Here is a 23,993-nt window from a genome sequence, read left to right on the forward strand (position 1 = left end):
CGAGCTGCGCAAGTGAAAAGATGCGACTGCTGTTACCTCAAGTACCGGAGGGGACTTGTGCTATGTATGACTTAGTCCACATTGCAGCCGGCTTGTGGGAGGCAAGAAACAGCGTTCGTGACAGGGGAGGGTTGAATTGGATGATACGAAATTGGGATGAGAGAAAATATAGAAAATGGGAGAAAAAGTGGATTAAAAAAAAAAAAAAAAAATCAGGTTTCCCAAAATAAGCTGGTAAGGGTGGTAATGGGACTTGGCCCTCGCACCCACATAGGGAGGAGTCACTTCCAGGAGCTAAACTGGCTTCCTGTGGAGGCCAGAGTTACCCAGCTCAGACTGAACATAGTGCACAATATTATAAACCAAAGGTCCCCTAGATACCTCCAGAACTACTTCACCCCGGTCAATGAATCCCACAACCACAGAACTAGAGCAAGCATAGCAAACCTGAAGCCTGCTTCTTTCCGATCCAAACTGGGCCAGTGCTCCCTTACTTTCTCTGGAGCCCAGGATTGGAACAAGCTGCCTATCCCCATCAAGCAGAGCTTGAGCCTCCACAGCTTCAAGAGAAGCGTCAGGAAGTGGCTCATGGACAGAATAGAAGAATAGCCCCAACTCATGCCTCACAGGATTTCAGAGCGAGATCTCAAAGCGAGTTGTGTGTTTCATTGGCACAAACAAACCACAAAAAAACGAGTACCCTCTCAAAAACCACAAGCGTTCAGTTGAAAGTTTCGGTACTCAAGTAATCGATTACTCACGACCATCCCTACAAGATAACACACCTGACCATACTCCTGAGAGAGAGAGAGAGAGAGAGAGAGAGAGAGAGAGAGAGAGACAGAGACTTGTGTGCATGTCTATGCGTGAGCATGATTGTGTTGTGTGGTCACCTGAGTTGTGTGCGTTGTTGAGGGGGCTGTCTGAGGCACTGTAGGGCCAGGCACCAGGTGAAGGCAGCAAGGTGTTCAGGGGAGGGGTGGAATCTGCAACATCCACCACAATACAATTTCAATCGAAATAGACCCAATGCTATAAATATAGCACAATACCATGCAATTTCGTACATATACATAAAGTACGGCTGGCCTAATAAGCAGGTCTAGTTTCCTAGCAACCGACACCTCTTATGAATATGCTGGAGGCCGCGTGTCAAACTGATGTTCTCTCCTCATAGGCATAGGTAGGGAGCAGACTTAGGCAGCGAGACCTGAAGCCTTTTGAGACGCGCCACAGTTTCCTTACCAGTATTATCTCGTAGCAACTGGTGCTCAGTGTCGTTGAGGCTGGGGGAGCCGGAGTTTCCCATCATGCTCCCCGGGGTCATGTAAGGGTCGGATTCGGGGTCAACACGGTCGATTCCCTTCCAGGGCACGCCGGGCTGGAACTCTGGGGGCAGGACGGGGGCAAGTCGGTCAACACAAGTCACACAATGCAAGTCATTCATTGGCGTTGGGACAAACCCAACTACAGTTTATATCTAAAACATGAGAGAACGAGCAAGTCCTCATTGGAACCTTTGCACATAAGAATCAAATAAGTCATTTCTGAACATTTTTAGAGAGTAGGAGTAGAGTATAGAAGAGCAGAGTAGAGTAGAGTAGAGTAGATAAGAGAAGAGGGGAAGAGAGTAGAGGCGAGTTAGAAGGGACGAGTGGAGAGTAGAGGAGAGGTGAGAAGAGCCCATGTATTTGCAGTTTTAAAATCAATCCAAAAGAGTGTGATTGTGATGCATCACCGGAAAGTACTCAGCCTATACAGTCTTTAACTATGAATACAATACTACAACTTACCATCTTTAGATAATAACGTTTGAAAACACTGTTCCTCTGAAAACGTCAATCAAACATATATGGTTCTCTGTCATTTTGCGTATCCCATCCCACCGCTAGGAAATTAGATGATCTGATTTGTTCCTCTTTTTCTCCCTGTGCATTAAGTCAGTGACTCATCAGTCCACTCACCAGGTGGCCAGCTGGGGGCGCTGGTCTTGGTCTTGCTACCGGGGGTGCGATGCCAGTTGTCTCCCAGCCCCTCCCCTCCCAGCATGTCATACTGGGAGTAGGGCGAGCCCCCACGGATCCTCATAGGAGTGATGGGCCCTGGAAACAAGAGCAGACGGGTCAACACAATATATTCACTCCTAAGGCGACAGTGGCTCAGGAGGTAGAGCAGTTGTCTGGTACTCAGAAGGTTCCCAGTTCGATTCCCACTCCTTCCGGGCAGCGTGTTGCGAAGTGTCCTTGAGCAAGACACTGAACCCCCTAACTGCTCCCGATGAGCAGGTTGGCACCTTGCATGGTTGCCTCAGCCGTCGGTGTGTGAATGAAATTGTAAAGCACTTCAGATAAAAGCGCTATATGAATGCACCGTTTAAGGCTGTGATCGGATTGGACAGCTTTTTCTTGCACGCAAACGCGCAGTGGTGTACATTTGCACAGGGCAAAGCGAGGGACATCACAGATTACTGCTGCTACCTCGGCTAACGTTACATAAATTACTACCGCTGTTTAGTAATAGCAATAACTGCATTGATGTTGGCATACATTTTCATCATCGATAATATAAACTGGAATCTGTACAAACATAATTGGGTGGAAACCAACAAAAATAAGCTTCTTCTCCATTATCAATTGGTTTGTTTTGCTGTCGATTTCTCTTCAGATACCTCCGATTTGTAATCCCTCCCCTCGGTTGATTTGATTGGTCCGACGATAAGAAGGTCGAGTGAGTGACACGACAAAACCATTGAAAACAATAGGAAGAAGGTGTCCAATGTGATCACAGCAATCATCTCGTTCCATAAAAAGTCAATCGTATTTATATATTTTTTTCCACCCACCATTTTTGTGGAGAGTGCTTTCAGGCATGGGGGGCTCTGGGGGAGAGTGTCCCTCCATCATCCATTTGAAGCGGGACTGCTGGCCTCCCAGGTCCTTCATGCCCCCCGGACCCCCCATCATAGAACCCCCCAGGTCTAGACCCGACAGGTTGACTCCAGTACCAAACCCTGTCATCAGGGAAGAGAGAGAGAGACAGACAGAGAGGGGGGGATACAGAGACAGATAGACAGAGAGAGAGAGGATCAGCACTGCCTAATACAGGTTCTGAAAATGGTTATAGGAATGGTTTGGAATCTTAATCTTGCTCACTACAACTAGCACACAAACATTTTATTTAATCAGGATCCTTGTTTGAGTCACTACAGCCATCAGACTCTGAACATCAGGGGCCCCCCTTATGTCACCCCCCTCAAACTCAGAAACTGAACCCTTCAATTGATCTCCTTTTGAGGTGGTTGAGGTCCATAGGGCCCTAAAGAAGCTCAACTCCGACAAATCTGCAGGCTCGGATGAGTTGGCGCCTCATTTTCTCAAGGCAGCTGCTGATTTTATTGCATAACCTTTAACTTATATTTTTAATCTCACAATCGAAAGCAATGAGATTCCATTAGTCTGGAAATCTGCCCACATCCTCCCCCTGTTGAAAGGGAGTGATCCCTCATCCCTTAACAATTTCAGACCAATCTCAAAGCTGTGTGTTTTAGCCAAAGTCCTTGAGAAACTAATAAGTGAGCAGCTAAAAGATTTCTTAAGACTCACATGGCCTGCTTTCCAAGAACCAGTCAGGTTTCAGAAAGAAGCACAGCACGATCACTGCTACTCTTAAAGTAGTCAATGATGTCATTGAATCACTGGATTCCAATAAATACTGTGTCGCTCTGTTCCTAGACTTATCCAAAGCCTTTGATACGGTTGATCATGCCATTTTATCGAAGTGTCTACATAAATTTGGTTTATCTAGACAGGCTGTAGAGTGGTTTTCAAATGACCCGACAGGTAGATCGCAGTGTGTACAGTCTGCTGGTTTTTCATCCTCTTTCCTCCCTGTACTTAAGGGTGTACCACAAGGTTCCATACTTTTTTAAAGATTTATTTTTTAGCGTTTATCACTTTTTTCTACTGGGCAGTCCAGTAGAGAGAGAGAGAGAGAGAGAGAGAGAGAGAGAGAGAGAGAGAGAGAGAGAGAGAGAGAGAGAGAGAGAGAGGAGGAACGGGAGACAGAGTGGGGGGAAGACATTCGGCAAATAACGACGGGTCCGGGAATCAGCGCGTTATGTGGTTCGCCTGCTTACCATTTCTATGCTGATGACACGGTCATTTATTGCTCATCTCCCAGTGTTGTGCAAACGATGGAGTTCTTGCAATCTGCCTTTGACATTGTTCAGTCACATCTTACCCAGCTTAAGCTAGTGTTAAATGCTGGCAAATTAAAGTTTATGCTCTTCTCAAATGGGAAGAGACTCCCAGCTGATCTTCCCACACTTGTTACTGCTGGAGGGACTGACATCGAAAGGGTTGCTTCCTACAAATATCTCATCATCATCATCATCATCATTTATTTATTCGTACATGGAATTACCACAGTCCAACAGTACATATTCATTGTGTCAAAGCTGAAGCTTAAACTCTGCTTCTTTTTCAGAAACAGGTCCTGTTTTTCACTTAAAGTGAGAAGTCACCTGATCTCGACCACCTTCTTACCACTACTCGATTATGGTGACTTACTCTACATGTATGCACCTGATCAGTACCTTAGAAAGCTGGATACTGTGTACCATTCTGCCTTACGCTTTGTCACGGGATGTGGCAATCGAGTGCACCATTGCACCCTATATGCCATTGCAAGTGAAGTTACCCATCTCTTCAAATACGGCGATTTTCTCGATGGCTCTCTCTTGTGCACAAAGCTCTGCTTAAACTGGTTCCCTCGTACCTAAGCGTGCTTCTGTGCAATACAAGTATGCCCTTCGTTCTCAAGCTGCTCTAAAACTGGATGTTCCCTATATGAGAACTGAATTGGGAAAAAGGGCTTTTAAATATGCTGCTCCTTCATCCTGGAACAAGATACAGGAGGACCTAAAATTACCAGGACTGGTCACCCTCGGAGAATTTAAAGCCATTTAAAAATTCTACGAATTCAGTTCCCTCGGACAGTGCAACTTTGATAACTTGCCTGTTTAATAACTTGCCTGAAATTGGAGCTTGCTGTGAATGTTTTATCTGTATTTTATTGTGATGTTCTTTTTCATGTTGAAACTTTCTGCTGCCTTGCTTGGCCAGATCGCTCTTGAAAAAGAGATTTTAATCTCAATGATGCTTATCTGGTTAAATAAAGGATTTGATTGATTGATACAACTACTGTATTAGAAGCACAAATTAATATTGTTATATTAATATTGTATAATATTACACAGATCAAAATTAAACACAGTAGGTGTAGTTGATTGAAAAACACAATGGGCTAAAGGATCGGAGCATCACGCCTTCAGGGCGCATTTTGATTTAATTCATATGATTAATTGTAGCTCACCAGAGTAGCCCCCGTGTTGTTTCTGATGCAGGTCGGCCACAGATCCCCCCAGGCCAGGGTGGGACAGGGAGTCAGCCCCGGGCAGCTTGGGCCCCCCGACCACCCCTCCGCCCAGGTGAGAGGGGGACAGTTTGGAGCTGCTTCCCAAACCCCCCAAGCCACCGACACCCCCAGCCTGCTGCTGCTGCCTCTGCTGCTGGAGAACTGCCATGATCCTGGCCAGCTAGGAGAGAGGGGAGAGAGAGAGGAGTGAGACAGGATGAGAGGAAAGTTGAGGAGAGGAGAGGGGAAGAGAAGAGTTAGAAGGGACGAGAGGAGAGTAGAGGAGACGTAAGAAAGGGAGTGAGACGGGATGAGAGGAAAGTTGAGGAGAGAAGAGATGAGGAGAGGGGAAGAGAAGAGTTAGAAGGGACGAGAGGAGAGAGTAGAGGAGAGGAGACGTAAGAAAGGGAGAGTGAGACGGGATGAGAGGAAAGTTGAGGAGAGAAGAGATGAGGAGAGGGGAAGAGAAGAGTTAGAAGGGACGAGTGTAGAATATAGCAGAATAGAGTAAAGTAGAGTAGAGAGGAGGGTAGAGAAGAGAGGGGAAGAGTGTTAGGAGGTGAGTAGAGTAAAGTAGAGTAGAGAGGAGAGTAGATGAGAGGTGAGAAGAGGAAGGGAGAGAGAGAGGGGAGAGTTGGAGGAGACGAGAAGTGAGAAGAGGACCAGGAAAAAAGTGGATGTCCAAGTGAACCATTACCTACGTCTACATTCATGTTAAACACAAGACATGTACATGAGTTTGCACCTTTGTGTGTGTGTGTGTGTGTATGTGTACCTGCTGAGGGTCGGCCTGCTGTCGTACGTTCTGAGGGAACTTCCTCTGGTTCTGCAGGAGCTGCTGCTGCTGCTGCTGTTGTTGTTGCTGCTGCTGCTGAGGCTGCTGCTGCTGGAGCAAGAGCTGGCAGGCCTGGAGAGGGAGAGAGAGAGAGAGAGAGAGAGAGAGAGAGAGAGAGAGAGAGAGAGACACACACACAGGAGAGAGAAAGGGAGATACACACACAGAGAGAGACACACACACACACACAGAGAGACGCATAGAGAGAGACGGAGAGACAGATATAGACAAGAGAGATAGAGAGAGACACAGACAGAGAGAGAGACACAGACAGAGATGGAAAGAGACAGATAGATAGACAGAAAGGGAGAGGGGGGAGAAATACAGAGATAGACAGAGCGGGAGTGAGAGAGGGTGTGAGAGCAGAGGAGGAAGGCAGAGAGGGGTACAAGAGGACAGATAAGAGGAACTAATTAAAATAAAATGATTCAATTTGAATGTATAGGAACAGAGAACCAGACACAGATACACCACATTACAGGACTAGTAGGGATGCAACAGTATCAGATTATTTCCCCCTCTCATTCCCCAATTTAGTCATTATGGCAATTCCCTTCCTGGTTGTTGAGCTGCCCTGCTGTCTGGGGAGGGTGTAGACCAGGGGTTCTCAATAGGCAGCCTGCCTAATAAATTAACCTGTTATCACGAGAAGACGATCTTCTTTGTTATATCGAGATAATGAAATAAATTAATAAATAAAGACGTGGCCGTTCTCTGCCATGGACAATTAAAAAAAATGTATTTCATGAAAGTCTAGGCCTGCGTTAAAGTGTTTCCAGCAGCATCCCAAATTTGATGCTCCTTCATAGAACAACAAAAAACGAAAATGGTTATTGAATGTTACATTTGGACTTGCATTTCATGCAACTGAAAGAAATTTCATGCAACTGAAATGACAAGCTGCTCAAAATAAACTCTGTTCCTCTGATACATGTGGAGTCACCAGCCGCTTCTTTTCACCTGACAGTGAGGAGTTTCACTGGGAGAGCGTAAGACCATCTCCCTCAGATCCCCTCCCTCCTGAACAGGCGCCACGACCGACCAGTAGGAGTCACTATTGCAATGACCAGGATTCGACCAGGACCAGAACAACGCCGGAGGTACCGCTGACACAGGGAGTTTAACCTGGGTCTCTGCGGTGGTAGGCGAGTGCTTAAAACCTCTACACTCTCCAGCTGCCCAGTATGAGATTTCCACCGTGCGATTATAGTCCGAGTAATTATCATGGTTTCACAGTATTATCATTATTATCATCCGGTAATTTATTTTGTGACATTATGAAAGGAAAGAGGCACACGCACATTTTTATAATTACACCTTTTGTTCCTGCAAAGAAATAAGTAGTTCTAGGCTAAAAGTAAAGAAATTAAAAAGCTTAGCTTAGCCAACAACAGGCTAGAAATACCATAGAACACCATAGCTTCTAAAATTGCTATGGTTAAGAAACCGATGAGGTTAATAGTATAATCAGTTACTTGTTGCATCCCTCTTCATGACTTTCTGGATAAATCAGCCTCGACAGTATGTTACGCAATTAAAGAAAAAGATAGTGTAATGATCTGAACTGCTGCATAAATGACTGATTAACTTAAGAGTCTACCGTCTACTGTATGTATTGTGTTGTCACTATGTCTGCACCAAAACAACCACGACAAATGACTGTATATATCTGGTTATATATGGGGAAAATATATAATATTCAGAGGGACCTTTTGATAATACTGTATATCAAGATATCTGCTTAGATACAGAAAATCATGTTAGATATATGAATGTTTATCTTCTATCTACACGTTGGGTCGTGGTGGCCATTGGGGGCCATGTGGCATTGTGGCAGGGTATCAGCATTGTCAATACCTGGAGCTAACATGTTAACCATTTCCTCCTGCACCCACACCTCTTACCCTGAACCAGGTTTGTATCCTATTCCCTACCCATTACTAGGGTTGGGCATCGTTTGGATTTGAACGATTCCGGTTCCGATTCAGATTCTCCATTTCGATTCCTGTTCTAAACGATTCTCGATTCCGATTCTTTGAGGTGCAGGTCAAAACAGGTCACAGCTTATTTCGCAGGAGATTTTGTTATTTTTTTAAAAATCTTAAATTTTTTTCATACTATTCACATTGTCAGTTGACTTGATACAGTTTAATTTGGTTGCTGTACTGTAACTAGGGTATTAATTAACCCATTCTCTGCCGGAGCTTATATCCATCCTTGTAGCCTCTCTGCCAGCACTATTTGTCTATGGAGATGTTCACCTTCTTTGCAGGGCTATAACTTTTTAAATTGTATTGCTAAATTGACATTACTATGGCCCATTCAACATCAATTATCTATCGTTCAGGATGTAGGAACGTTTTACTTTTTCATTCATCCTATTAGAACCGGTTCTCGTGCCCAACCCTACCCCATTATTACCCTAAACCGGGTTCATATCCTACTCCCTACCCCACTTACCCTAAACTGTGTGTGTGATTTGACCTGTATGAGTACGGCAAGGGGATTGGGTTTCTTCATCGAGCGCTTATCCTGACCATTAGGGGCACAAGTGTCTTGTGTTTGATTATAAATAGATTTATTGATTGGATCTGGCAAAAATTCAAGACATTCCGATTGAACTTGGAGGTAGATGAGAGGCGACCCGGCGGTGAGTCACCGGGGACGCGTCAGCTGCTCACCAGCTGGAACTGGATGTGTGGCGGGTAGATGCTGCTCAGCATGGCGATGTGCTGCGGGGACAGCTGTGGAGGGAACACGCCTCCCCCGACGCCAGACACCCCGCCCACTCCCCCCACGCTCCCGCTGGGAGGAGGCATCTGCTTCAGCACTGAACCCGGCACCTGGGGGGGGGGGGAGACACAGAAGAGCGCACGTTAACCACAGGAACCTGGAACACTGGACTCTCTCACTGATCCCAGTGCTGTAACCGCTAGCGACGGCATTAGCCTCGTTCTCCCTCCCACTGGCTCCAGCTGACATTGATTCCCTTAGATTTTTCTCTCCGCGCAGAGTGTGTTTATTCAATCAGCGGCATTAGCTCTCGGTTAACAACTGACTGACTGATTGGTTGGCGTGCGGATGTGTGAAATGGATCCCTGTCCCTGGAAACAATGCGTGTGTTTTTCAGAGAAATGTCTTAATTGAAGAACGAGCTGGGGAACATGGTGGCTGTTGTACCGCTTACTGGTTAGGTTGTACTGCTTAGATTGTACTGCTTAGTGGTTAGGTTGTACCGCTTAGTGGTTAGGTTGTACTGCTTCTGTACAAAGGCGGAGGAGGTAGGTTTTCTGCGCCATGCCTCGCACATTATTTACATATGTCCGAAGACGTCTGCCATGGAGAATTGCACGCTGTGTGCTACATGTCTGAAAAGACAACTCTAGGCAATGCCCTCACCCGATTCTCAGTGCATTGTCCTGAGTGCAGTTCTGAAAAGGGCTTATGACTAACGGATTAGGTACATAAACTAATTTGAATATTGAAAGTTCGCCCTGATGATGGCGTTAGAGGAAAGGTCATGGGGTCACCAAAATCAAGTAGTGTTGATCCTCTAGGGGTCATGAATGTGAACTGCAGATTCCAAAAGATTTTTATGAAAGCTATTTGAGTTAAGGTGCAAAAACTGTGCAGCGACAGCAGCATTCGGGATATAATGAATGAATGAATCATTGCATTTATATACTGTAGCGCTTTTCCACATTCACAATGTGGAGCCTAAAAACAAATGAGAGCAAACTAGTTGCAGAGTATGAGCTACAGCAGCGGTTCTCAACAGGGGTGCCGTGGCACCCTAGGGTGCCGCAGAGAGCTGCCAGGGGTGCCTTGAGATTTAAAAAATAAAAATATATATATATATATTTCTTTTTTTATTATTATTTTTGGATTACAGAAAATTATCAATAAAGTGCTATCTGTTGCAGCTGCACTGTTTTCCATGAAAATACCATATTTGGATAAGTTTGACCATTTCTCAAAATCTGAAAATCATTATTTAAAGGGGACATGCATTGCTATTCCTAGCACTATTTGGGCAACTTTACACAATTCCTGTGAGTCTATGGAAGACATCTGTAAGGTTTATTCCAAAAAAAATCATTTGTTTTATATTTCTAATGGGAGTACTCAAAAGCATCATTTTCCAGCCTCAGGATTTCAGCCTGTTATTGGCTTGGCTCCACCCATACTAGCAGAATGCTTTGAGTGCCAGCCACCCACCAAATAGCTCCGCCCATACTGCATGTCTCCGTCCTTCCAGGTGAATAGAAAACAGTTTATAGTAAACAAGATGGCTGTACCGGTACCGTATATTTGGGATCCAGAGAGTGTTTCGGAAGAAGAAGTTGAGTTGCAACAGCGAGGCTTGCAAATCGTTTCCGAGTGGTAAGTTTATATTGTAACGTTAGTCTAATGGCTGGCCGAAAAGAGCCAGTAACGTTAGTACTTACTTCTGACTAGCTTGCTTCGATAGCTTGCTATAACGTTACTTTCTTTACTTCTGACTAGCTTGCTATAACGTTACTTTATACTTACTTTATATAACGGTACATGCATCCTAGGTCAAATGGCTGGACGAAAAGAGCAGCATACCGTTATATGCAACAGTTCTGTATACGCGACCAGGTGTCCCATACTTTTGGTTGTACTGCACAGCCATTTGACCTAATGTCCCCCCGCAAATTTATATAGTAACATTAGTATAAAGTAAAGTTAAAAGTAACTTTAGTACTTACTTCTGACTCACTCATTATTTAATAAAACACAGAAAAGGATCACCAAGTTACTCTGGATAAAAAAAAAAATTTACAGACAACATTGAGACAAAGCTTCCTGACACATCTCCATCCAAACTCTTGGAAGAACTCATTGAAATCTCATCTGATACCACCTGGAGAGCTAGTTTCAGAGTGTGGTGCTGAGTACCAAGTAGCTCATGATGCAGCAGTTAAGGTGTTGATACCATTCATATCTGTGTGAAGCTGGCTTTTCATCCATGACAGCTCTGAAAACAAAATGTAGGGCCAAGTTGAGCCTTGATCCTTTTCTGTATTTAAAAAAAAATACATGATTTTCTGTTTTTGAGAAATGGTCAAACTTATCCAAATATGCTATTTTTATGGAGAACAGTGCAGCTGCAACAGATAGCACTTTAGTGATAATTTTCTGTAATTTTATTTAAAGAAATATGCTATTTGATTTACTACTACAAGCAGTGTAATGTCAACAGTACTAAGCCATTTAGACCTGAAACACCTGTTAATAATGCATTATATAGGCATATACACACAAATGTGTTTCCCGGTTTCTTAAATAAACATTATTTTGAAAGCAAGCACTTTTGTCATCATTGTAGCAAAAAAGACAGGACCGGAAAAGTCTTTATCGTATGTAGGGGTGCCCTGGAATATTTTATTGAACACAGGGGTGCCTTGGCAGCAGAAAGGTTGAGAACCCCTGAGCTACAGGGTTATGGATGCAATTGAAAAATGTTGTTCAGCTGATTAAAATGCAATCTAACGTCAGTACCTGAGGCGACAGGAACTGATGAGGCACTTGCGCTCGTATCCCTGGGGACGGGTTTATGGGCGACACACCTGACTGGTGTCTGGACTGGGCCATGCCTCCATTGCTACCGAACATGTTGTGACCACCCTAGGACCGCAGGTAGAAAAGTGGGAATTAAAGGCCACATGCAACCCACAGGGTTCCCCACAGACATTGCAAAATGAAATTAAAGGACTTTCAAGTACTTTTCCAAGCACTATTTTTTATTTTAAAAAGGGCATTTAAAAAGGATACAATTCACATTTAACCGATTCGCGGCCAACCACGTATATATACGTGATTGGGAGCCAGCGCTTGGCGGCCAACCACGTATATATACATGATAAGCTTGTTTTTGTTTTTATTCCATTATAATATCCGGGATGTTGTCACAGAGCTGTATTTTGGCTGGAAAAGGCATATTGGGACTCCGAAAGTGCAGTACCGGCCAGATCCTGGTATTGGCGCTGTCTCGAGAATGCAGTTTCCCCTGTTGCAGATCGGGTGTCACTTTTTCCCCCCTCCGGGTTAGCTTTTCTGTTAGCCTAAAGCTATGGCTTCACCAGATCGCCTGGAATACTTTTTGCGACGCCAAATTCAGTATGCAGTAAAGAAATATAGCATCAGCCAATGGACATATCGATCTACCTGATGGCGATCAAATAACTAGGAAATTCTTTTTGGAATCCAACCGGCCAAAGATAAGAGCAATTTCACATCAATTTCAGCTTGATCGTGCAAGGATTTAATAGCCACCCCCCAGATCAGCCTATGTTGTGGTAATAACGAATGCCGTTATTGGCAACCAATTAATCAGAAACAACTTCCCCCGCCCCCCCCCCCCCCCCCCCTTTCATGACGGAACATAATACCGATCATATGCATTTGGATTTTCAACTCTAGCGTGTGTAGGGACGAAACGCCAATGGATTTAACGTTATTAGCTTAGCGCCTTATAAATAGCCTTGCAGGAATGATCCCAGATCATTCCGATATAACACTCATATTCACCACGGTATAAAACGGGAACGTATTGATGAAAGAAATATTTCTTTATGGCATATTGAACGGAAGGTTCATACTGTCAATTGACAATGATATTGGATACATAGCTATAATATAAAATATAGATTTAGCTCTACAAACAACATGACACAGTGAAAAGTTGTAATGGAAAGCTGGCCTAACTACAGCATGGGCCAGTCTAATAGCTGGCACTGATTGAGTAAAGCACTTCAAGGACCTAGTGCGAACCCTGAACCCATAACAGAAAGAAAGAAGAAAATAAAGACACAAAAGATACTCTTACACAAGATGACATAGAGACACAACATCAGAATAGAGGAGGACGTTTTGGGGCTATATTTGATATGATTCTATTATTATGGAAGAATGGGAATAATCGACAACAACCACAGTGTTGAAAGGATGGGTCGGCACAAATCGAGAAGAACTCCCTCTTACTTGTCTAAGGGGATAAGTGTGGTTGTAGAGGGGGTGGGACTTGTAGACAGTGGGTGGAGAGTACGAAGAGCAAGGACCCTCCTCCCCAAGGCACCCATCCTGATTGGTGAAAGGCAAGGTCTGTCACAGCGACAGCCAATGGAAGTTGCCAAATATTAATGGTGGTGGTGGAGATAAGGAAGGAAAGGGTAGGAAAACAACCCAAAGAGAAAGGATAAGAGAAAGGAAAAGAGATAAAGGACAAAAGAGTTAACTAGACAAGAGAGACTCAGACGACAGATGCCAAACAAATATATATATATATTTTTGTACCTTGTCGTAATAAGACGCCGGATCCCCAGGCCCTACGTCTTTGGAACCAGGCGGGCGGTAGGCCATCCCGCTTACTCTTGCACTTTTTCTCATCTCTCCGTTATAGTCGCTCATGCCCATCGCCCGCTTCTCGGCCTCCATCTTCTTATCCTGCAGGGAACCAGGGGCCAAGTCCAGGTTCCTACCGCTGGGATCATCTCCCTGTGAAACAACACCGCAGTTCACCTTTAAGACGGGTACACACCTAGCCGATTATCGGCCGCCTGGGACGCCGGTTAGGGTCAGGAGTGTCGGGGGTCCGAGTTGGTGTGGTGTGTTAATTTCACTTTCTCAGACCACCGCAAAAGCAACGTGCTAGGCCTTCTCAGAGAAGCTACCGTCTGTGCTGAGCGAGTGTGTGTAACGGTAGCAATGGCTTGTTTACGCAGGGATTAAAGCAAAAAAAAATCTCCTGACTGAACTTTTTTTCAGGCCAAGTCATATTTTTAAATAGCGTTAGCGTTTTAAGGGAGCCTACTTGTAGAGCCTACTGTCCTGACTGACTATAGACCAGGGATCGGCAATAGGCGGCCCGCAGGCCGAAATGGGCTTGCCAGCAATCATTTCTGGCCCGTCAGGTTATTTTGAGAATATGTTTATTTTACGCGCAGGAAATATTCACTCGTCGTGACGCCAGAGTGTCTTTGTGAAGCTGTATCTATCTATTCATCATATCTATGGCTGTCACTATAGCCAATTGAAATGCTAGAAATAGTCACGTGGACTGGGAGAACCAATGGAATTTCACTTTCACTTCCGCGTTTGGGATGCCTCATGCGAGCGAACGTTTGCAAAAACAAAACAAACGTCTTTGAATAACTTCTTTGCAACGGGGAAATACCAACTGATGAGCCAGAAGAGGAGCCTACGACCTATAAAGCTTATTTTAACACTTTGGGTGCCATGGGTTAAATTCATTATATACCATAGGTTGCCGGCTCTATTTGTCTATGGAGAAGTACTCCTTCTTTGCAGGGCTATAACTTTTTAAATTCTATTGCTACATTGCCATTATTAGGGCCCATTCAAAGTCCTATATGTATTGTTCATTGTGTAGCAACGTTAAACTTTTTCATTCACATATTCATAGTAAAGTATGGTCTAATGTATAAGTATGTTTTCATCTCTTTCTGCAGCTTTCTCCAGAACGTGATATATAGCCCCAAATGCATTATATTGATGATGAAATACAGTTTGATGGCAATCGGGGCGATATAAAAAATTTCAATTGGACGTACTTCTAGAATGATCTACGTATGATCTGATGATGACCGGATGGGCGGGGGATCGTTTATAATTCCGTGGGCAGCGTTATATCATTCATCTAGTGTGGGTGATATGTTCATCATAACAGTTTATATGGAATACGATCAAAAATAACGCTGAATCTTACCGTATCCTCCTCGCGCCGTTGGGCGATGAGCGTGGAACAGTCATTTACCTATTATGGTATGTAGAAATATCGGGTCCATTTCCAGCTTGTATAATAGTATATATGTCCAAATCATGTTGTTTATCGAGTTATTGGCAATCGATCGCTATGTATTGTGTCGAGATCGAGTTACGTGAGCCAAACAGAGTGCCCGGAAGTAATATGGTCGACCAGCACAACCTCCAGAGCACTTCCTGTTTGGCGATTGCGCCGATCGGCCACCAGATGGCGCTCCTGAACCGCCAGAGAGCTCAGTGGGTCCTCCTGGTGGATCTCAGGCCAGCGGAGGGATACAGCGTCCTCCGGCAACTTGAGCATGGCCGGGAATAACGCTCTAAAGCGTTTTCCGGCAGTCAAAGTGTTAATAAACAGGAGTCATTCTTAAAATACGGGTTTATCGCAACAGGTAACTCTCGCAATAAGCAACCGGTGACTCTCGCGTGTTGACATGGCAACACGAGGCAATGAAGCAAGCAACTGTGTTCAAGTTGGGCGGACATTAGGTGGGCATTCAACGCGAGTGGACATTTGATATGTTTCAAACATTAGCATGGATTTTGGAGGACCGAAGCAGAAACAATAATAAGTCCAGGGCAGGGCTGCCTGCATTATGGTCAGTGTTGTGTTTTAATAATAATAATACATTCGATGTATAATATACCCGCCGTGGTGCTTCAAATCAAATGCACCCTACTGATCTCGATTTATAATGCGAGCACCTGCATTAAAATCAAATGACTGATCTGTTCATGTGTTATGCACATACTGTACTTTTTGACAGAGTTAAAAAAAATTCACTATCATTGGCCCGCCACACAATGGCTTGGGGAAAATTTGGCCCGTGGGCAAACCTAATTGCCGACCCCTGCTATAGACCCTACTGTTGTGGTTGTTGTGCCAGGCAGGGAGGCTGTGTGCTGGAGAGCGTGAATGCAAGTCTTGTGGCTAGCTTCTGATTGATGGCGAGCTAGCACCCTTTTCCCATTACTTTGAACCATGAACTAAACGGCTTGTTATCATACAAACAAGGGACTAAACACGTTTCGCAATTATGCCACAATAACAATGGACAGTCTCCTCCCCACCGTTTGTATATATTTTTTACCATCCACCCACCCCCTCCTAATGTAGTCTCCTCCTCCTCATCATATGTATATATTTACTGTTAGGATCTCTGGGTAACAGTACTGTATATTTGCATATCGTATATGTGACAAATGTCATGATGTCATGTATGTTGTGTATGTCATAAATGTCACTATGAATTGAAAATGGGGGACCCTGATGATGTAAACAAGACAAACATCTTTCTCTGGTCTGCATCCCCTTAACACTATGGTCGCCAAAAACACCGTACCACGTCATTCCCCGCCATGCTAATTCTGCCAAAGACGCCGTACCACGTCTTTGATATCAATATTTCAAAAATCTGTGATCGAAATCTACTGTTGATCCCCTCTCAACTCTCCAACGGTTCAAGAGCGCCATCTGGTGGCCGATCGGCGGATCGCCCAGAGCGGAAACAGGAAATGGAAGCTGGTGCTCATTCCAATTCGGTCCGATCACTCGGTAATAGTCCCAGGACTCGAGCTAGACACAACGGATAGCAATCCGTTACCAATAACTCGATAAACAACATGATTTGGACGTATATACTATTATACAACCTGGAAATGGATCGCATATTTCGACATCCCATAATAGGAATATTTCTGTTCCACGCTCATCGCCCAACGCTATGAGGAAGCTACGGTAAGATTCAGCATTATTTTTTAACGTGTTCGATACTAACTGCTCTAATGATCATATCACCCACAATCAGGGAGCGAAATTAACTTTTTGACTCACCGGCCAGTGGCGGGTAGATGGGAAGAATCTACCCGCCAAGCATATTTCTTACCTGCCAACTTTCTTTTGATAAATCTTTTTTTTATTATTATTTTATATAATTTTTTTTAATAAAATATATATATTATATAATCATACTTGTGATTGTGTTATCTGCGAGACATCGCCACCTCACTGTCTGCAAACAGCTCCACTGTCTGTGTGTATACTCAAGTGGCCTCCAGCTCCAGCAAGGATTCTCCGGCGCTGCAGCTGGACCCTAAACGCTACATTCAGCATGCAAAAGGATTCTCCTGAGCTACAGCTGGACCCTATTCAGCAGCCCTCACTCATGCGATGTAAGCCAGGGACTCGAATACGCATGTTGTTGTAGGACATTGATGTCAGGAGCTATCTGTAGCTACTGCTGGATGGCGTTGGGACAACACCTCAGTGAACTATTTAGTTTACTGCGACATTTCGTAGTGACTAGTGAGCTACCTAGCCAACGGAGGTATTATGCACTGGACTATTGCTGGAGGATTTGTTGATGTCGGGAGCTATCTGTAGCTAGCCGGCTGGATAACGTTACACAATGCCTCATGTATTAAACTAAGTGAATAGTTGACTGGGTCATTTTGTAACGGTAGCTAACGTTATCTCACGAAGGTCCCACACTGACTAGACTAACGTCACGGTGAGGCAATAGCCTCTGTTTACATGCAGGCATACAGAAACAGGTGGGGAGGGGTAGGAGCATCAGCAGCAGTGCGCGGTGCGCTGCATGTCTGTGCTGAGACAGCGAGTGAGAACTCCGCTAAAGAATTGGATCATGATTTTCGGTTTTCACATGACTATTTGATTGCCCGCCACACGGCTGTCAGACCTCTCAGTGGGAGGCGCCAAACGTAAAAACTGAGCGCCAATGGCGGGTGGCGCTCTCTAGTTTCGGTCCCTGCCCACACTAGATGAATCATCTAACGTTGGCCACGGAATTATAAACGACCCCCCCCCCCCCATCCGGTCAACATCAGATGATCAGTAGTAACTTCTAGAAGCACGTCCATTTGAAATGTTTTATCTCGCGCAGATTCCTATCAAACTGTATTTGATCATCAATATAATGCATTTGGGGCTATAAATCACGTTCTGGAGAAAGCTGCAGAAAACGATAAAAACATACTTATACTTTAGACCGTATTTTAGTATGAATATGTGAATGAAAAAGTATAACGTTGCTACACCCTGAACAATAGATACTTGACGTTGAATGGGCCATAGTAATGTCAATTTAGCAATACAATTTAAAAAGTTATAGCCCTGCAAAGAAGGTAAACATCCCCATAGACAAATAGAGCTGGCGGAGGTTGGTATATTAAGAATATAAGCCTGGCGACCAAAGCGTTAACAATTGTGTGTATTGCTACTGGATTTACCAGATCCAGAGTGAATGAATGAAAACATTATTTAATACACGAGACCCTCTTCTTGGGACCAAGTAAGGTTTCGTCGATAATCCAATGTACAGTTACCCCCCCCCCCCCCCACCGCGCCTACCCAACCACCTCCAATGTACAGTCCCCCCACCCACCTCCTCCAATGTACAGTTTCTTCGTCAAATGTATATACTCTCTTTTTTAGACTATTTTTGTATCACAAACAATACTGTATTTGTAAATCTGGTATGTCATAAATGTATAGATGTAGCAGTATTGTCTATCTGTATGTCATGTGTGTCATATATGTTATGATGAATTGAAAATGGGGGACCCTGATGTAAACAAGACCAAAGTATTTCTCTGGTCTGCATCCCCTTAACAATTGTGTGTATTGAGCTGTACTGTATTGTACCCATTCTGCAATCTGTTAATAAAATGTTCAATCAATCAATCAATCAATCAATATTTAACAGATTGCAGAATGGGTACAATACAGTATGGCTCAATACACACAATTGTTAGGGGATGCAGACCAGAGAAAGACGTTTGTCTTGTTTACATCATCAGGGTCCCCCATTTTCAATTCATAGTGACATTTATGACACACAACATTGACATCATGACATTTATGGCATAGGGACATACATGACATACTACAGGTATATAGTAATGTTACATTTGTGACATATACGATATGCAAATATACAGTAATGTTACCCATAGATCCTGACAGAGATTATACATATGATGGGGAGGAGACTGTACATTAGGAGGAGGGGGTGGTAGAAAAAAGATACATACGTGGGGAGAGAATATACGGTGGGGAGGAGACTGTCTACACAGATACACCTGTGTGATGTTGCTACGGAGTTAAGCTAATAAACTTATACTCACAACCACAGCAGGGGACTCACGTATTGTACTGTGAAGTACCACGACAATGACAAACGTGTTGTTTCCGTTTTTCTTTTTGACATAGTTGCGGAACACGGAACAAGTTAACTCACCACTACAGCCCCCAGTAGCCTAGCCAGTCTCTTGAAACACCGCTATCTTCAAACTTCCATTCCTCTCGAAACTTTTTTGTTGGGTGGTGCCGCTCATCCTTTTCGTCTGAGAACACTGCGGTGGGTTTTCTTTTTAGTGGCTGGCTTACTCCTTCCATTTAACCGACGCTATTAAGCTAACGTTAGCTAATCGGTATAGCAGCGTTACAGTGCAAGCAGCTACTAAGCATGTGGTGGCTGTGATGTCAGTAAACAAGGAGAGTTGACGCGCGAGGCTGCAAAAATTCTCTTTTAATTATTTTACATGACTATTTTGTTACCCTGCCATGTGGCGGACAGACCTCGCAAATGTCACTCGCCCAATAGCCTCCAGCTGCAACCGCGGAGCGAGCAGCGTAATCCTGTCTCTCGAGTCGCTGAGTGATGACTGCTTGGCGTGGCCCAGGTAGAAAAAAAATTCCCTTTTTCATGATATTTGGCGCCTCTGATTGGCTCAATTTAGTTTCAATCTGTATGCATCTACAAATCATATTATACCAGGTAGCCAATTCCATCAGACTGCGAATCAAATTGACGGATCTCCCAATCAAATTGACGGAAATCAGTCTGGAGACGGAACGCTTTAATGCCCGTTTACGTCATGTGGTCTTCCGTTTCCCCTTGATGATACAGACTACCGCCACCTGCTGGTGTGGAGTTATTTAATCTCACGCAGGCGCAGAAATGTTGGAGGTAGTCGGAGCGGTGCGAGTACAGGTGACGGGAGACGATAGGAGTCGCCTTTTGTCTGTGGTAGTTCTTTGATGTCGGATTGGTGCGTTCCGACTTTTATAAACATCACATTTGCACTCTGGTTGGATGCCAAACGTCCTTTTCGTTGTACTGTACTTGTGCTGTATAATGACAACACATTTGAATCTAATCATCAACACTAGGACTATTGAGCTGCAGGCAGTCTGATAAGAGACCCACATTGGCACTTGAGAAATCTTGTCATTTGTAATTCCTGCTCTGTGGTTTAGACTCTCGACCCCACCAACACATCCACATGACAGGATATTAGTATTGGTTCCAAATTACTTAAGATTCTCTGCCTGAACCTGATTGGGCCCGACCTGAACCGCCGTTTGGGACGGACATTAAACTGCTACCGTGGTTCAGGCTCGGACAGAATGTGTCTGGGTTGGCTTGGCTCCCTACCAGAGCTTTGATCGTCTCCCTGAACCCGATTGGGCTCAGGCCCAAACCTGTTACCGTGGTTTGGGCTCGGACGGAACCTAGACAGGTTTCATGAATTTCTTTGGACCCGATCCAAGCTCTACAACGTTCTACCTCAACCAGAGCAAATTACTCCTAATATTCTATGTGGCAATCTGACTTAGAAGAACACACCAACATTTTGGGAAATTAGCTTACAGTCTCCAAAGAGAGACAAGAAGATAGATACCAGTTTCCTCTCTGTGCATTCAGTAGAAAGCTATCTGGCTGCATCTTAGCCTAGCTTAGCACAATGAATGGAAGCGGACATGGCTGGTTAGCCTAGGCATGGTCCAACTAACACCTCTCCCGAAGGCTAACCGGCCATGTCCGCTTCTATTCATTGTGCTAAGCTAGGCTAAGATGCAGCCAGATAGCTTTCTACTGAATGCACAGAGGAAACTGGTATCTATCTTCTTGTCTCTCTCTGGAGAACACGGTAAGCTAATTTCCCAAAATGTTGGCGTGTTCCTTTAACCAGAGCTAGGCACATCAGTGGTGTAGGGGGGGGGATCTGGTGGCTTACCAGCAGCCCCATGTTGGAGAACTGTCTGTTGATGGGGTTCATCCAAGAGTCTCCTCCAGGCTTCAGAGGACCCTGAGACACAACGCACACACAGAAAGAACAATAGGATCACGCAATAAATTCCTCAAACAAGTTACTTTCGGTTCAAATTACTGTTCAAACCGTCCTACTAAAATATCCCAACAGCCTCTCCTTGTATTTTGCAACAACATTTGTCAGAGGAAAGAAAAGAGGGCGGGGATTGAGAATAGTACAATTGCTCTTCCACTCATCAAACAAGGCAACAGAGAAACCGGTGACATTTGGATGCAGCATCATCAAGACAACCAGGCTTGTTGTTTTGTTTTCCTCTTAATGTCTTTGTAGCCCCAGAGGAGCCTCACCTTGTTGCCCATCTTCTTCCCGGCGTGGCTCTGTCCCCAGCTCCCGTTGCTTCCCTGGCCCCAGGAGGAGCCGCTTCCCTGTAAGACACTGGTGTTCCACATGCCTCCCCCCTGCTGCTGCTGCGGTTGCTGTTGCTGATGCTGCTGCTGCTGCTGCTGCTCCTCTTCCTCCTCCCAGCTGGAGTGCTGGGAGGCGACTACCGGGCCCTCGCTCTCTCCCCAGCCATCTTGCATAGACTTGGAACCTGCAGTGAGGAGAGGCCGCTGTTAGTGACGCCGATCGAGGAGCAAAGTATCGGGGCGGTCCTAGCAGATTCATCGTCTGAGTCTTAACACTTTGAGTGCCAACAACGAGATTTCTCGTTATTTCATGCCATACGTTGAGTGCCAATGACGAGAAATCTTTTTTTATTAGCGATTTCCATTCATTTTTCATCAATCTAGCCTCACGTTAACATTGGGACTGGCTTTGAGCTCGAACAGGGAAAATACCGCCCCCTATCGTCTCCCGGATGGTAATGCACCCATTGGATTGGACTGAATGGAAATGGATGGGGAAAAGAAAATCCGGAATCCACATTTTACTTACCCGGCATGTAACACGACCCGATTGCATTCATTGCCGACCCTCAGAACAGCGTGGAATATGTTTCGAGCACCCAGCGTTGGGTCAATAAACGCGATCGATATTTGGAATGGCGATCAGGAATTGGAATAATGTTTTTGGAGAACATCTGATCTGAGGTAAGGAATCTATTTTACCAGTCTTGGGGTAATCAGAGTTTTTTTCACATATTTCCAAAAACAAGTGTTTTTCAAAATGGTATCAAACGGAAATGTACCGATGAAAAAACAATCCGTTTCGCACATGTTGACTGCAAGCATGTCATTGATAAGCGACGGGCGTATTAGACACATAGCCATAATTTTTGTATACGTTTGATTAGCCCCCCCCCCCCCCCCAAATGTATATAAAAAATATATTTATAAAAAAAAAAAAAAGATTATCAGCTGACCGACAATAAATCAAAATGACACCATTCACCATCGTAGCCTATAATAACAGCATTGCATTGGCCTATCAACCGGCTTTAACACTTCCTGCGCCCAAAAACGTCGTACAACGGGTTTCAAGTTCATGCAAATTCTGCCAGATCACGGCGTACAACGTTATTTTGATCATATTTCATATTTCCCTCACGGAGCCTTGTGGGACTTGGCACAACTCTGCAACGCTTCAATACTGCCACCTGGTGGATGATCGGCGAGTTGCCGGTAAGAGGAGGCTGACGTTATTTTCAGCCTGAGTGTTTATTATTATCCATACAAACAGCTCTGATCTATATATCACCCATACTACATGAAGCATTTAACGACGATCACGGAATTATAAACGCCCCCCCCCCCCCCCCCCCGTGCATTATCAGCAGTCATAACGTTTAGGACCATGTACAGTTGAAATTTTTAATATAGCGTGGATCGGAACCAAACGGCATTTGATCATCTATATATGCATTTATGCCTATATCTCACGTTCTAGGAATTACTGCAGAAAACGATAAAAACATATGTATACTCTAGACGGTATTTCCGTATGAATGTGTGAATGAAAAAGTAAAACGTTCCTACATCCTGAACGATAGATAATCAATGTTGAATGGGCCATAGTAATGTCAATTTAGCAATACAATTTAAAAAGTTATAGCCCTGCAAAGAAGGTGAACATCTCCATAGACTTACAGTGCTGGCAGAGAATGGTATAAAATGATCAAACTCTGTGGCAGTTAATGTGTTAATAAACAAACAGAAACAGTAGCATGTGCATCTTTTTGATCAATTAAGCTATGAAAATGAGGCTGCCTCTAAATATAAAAAGGAATTAAATAAGAATGTTTGCTTAAAAAAAAGGAAGCATTTTATATAAAAAAAAATAATAATAATAATATATACCGGTATATATATATATATTTATTTTTTTACAAAACGAATATTTGATTGTAAAAAAATTAAATCGACTATTCGAATTTTCAAATATTCGGTCCCATCCCTAATTTACAGTGCTTATGTGGGGAAACAATCTGACAGATTTGTCTATTAAATGAAGAAAAATCCTGTGACTATTAGCCTTAGAGCTCAATTCTGATTCATTGCTCAGATCAGAATGTTCTTGTTGTTTGGCTGTTTACATTATTAGAATTTTTATTATTATTTATTTTTATAAATGTGGCCAATATTAGATTCCAGTGTGAACAGCTCACGCTCCTGAAGTGACCTGCATGTAAATGAACAATAAAGAAGATGGATGTAAACATGGAGGACAGGACACTGAAGTCACAGTTTATGGTTTGATTTATAAATTGCAGTGGAGGCCAGATAATTGATGATAATGGGGGTGAGGAGGAGGTGAAAGAGACATTTCTTCTCTCAATATGCTTTCAAACACAGACCGGTTATGATACGTCCCCTCAGGTTTTGCTTGTACAGAAGTATCACCACAAATAAGGTAGACACCT

The 23,993-nt window shown here is 44.0% G+C and overlaps 1 protein-coding gene across 1 annotated transcript in view; it reads right to left on the reverse strand.

The window, feature by feature from the left end:
- The window catches only part of tnrc6ba (trinucleotide repeat containing adaptor 6Ba), a 70,745-nt gene that overhangs the window by 9,023 nt on the left and 37,729 nt on the right, over positions 1–23,993 (reverse strand). Inside the window, 12 exon segments of the mRNA XM_084323756.1 lie at positions 894–986; positions 1,246–1,389; positions 1,965–2,102; positions 2,843–3,010; positions 5,374–5,596; positions 6,191–6,322; positions 8,932–9,093; positions 11,777–11,902; positions 13,259–13,378; positions 13,571–13,771; positions 21,098–21,169; positions 21,481–21,725. Of these exon segments, the coding sequence (XP_084179882.1) occupies positions 894–986; positions 1,246–1,389; positions 1,965–2,102; positions 2,843–3,010; positions 5,374–5,596; positions 6,191–6,322; positions 8,932–9,093; positions 11,777–11,902; positions 13,259–13,378; positions 13,571–13,771; positions 21,098–21,169; positions 21,481–21,725 (1,824 nt within the window).

This window comes from Notolepis coatsorum (genome assembly GCF_963971535.1).
Source record: "Notolepis coatsorum genome assembly, chromosome: 10".
Taxonomy (NCBI): domain Eukaryota; kingdom Metazoa; phylum Chordata; class Actinopteri; order Aulopiformes; family Paralepididae; genus Notolepis; species Notolepis coatsorum.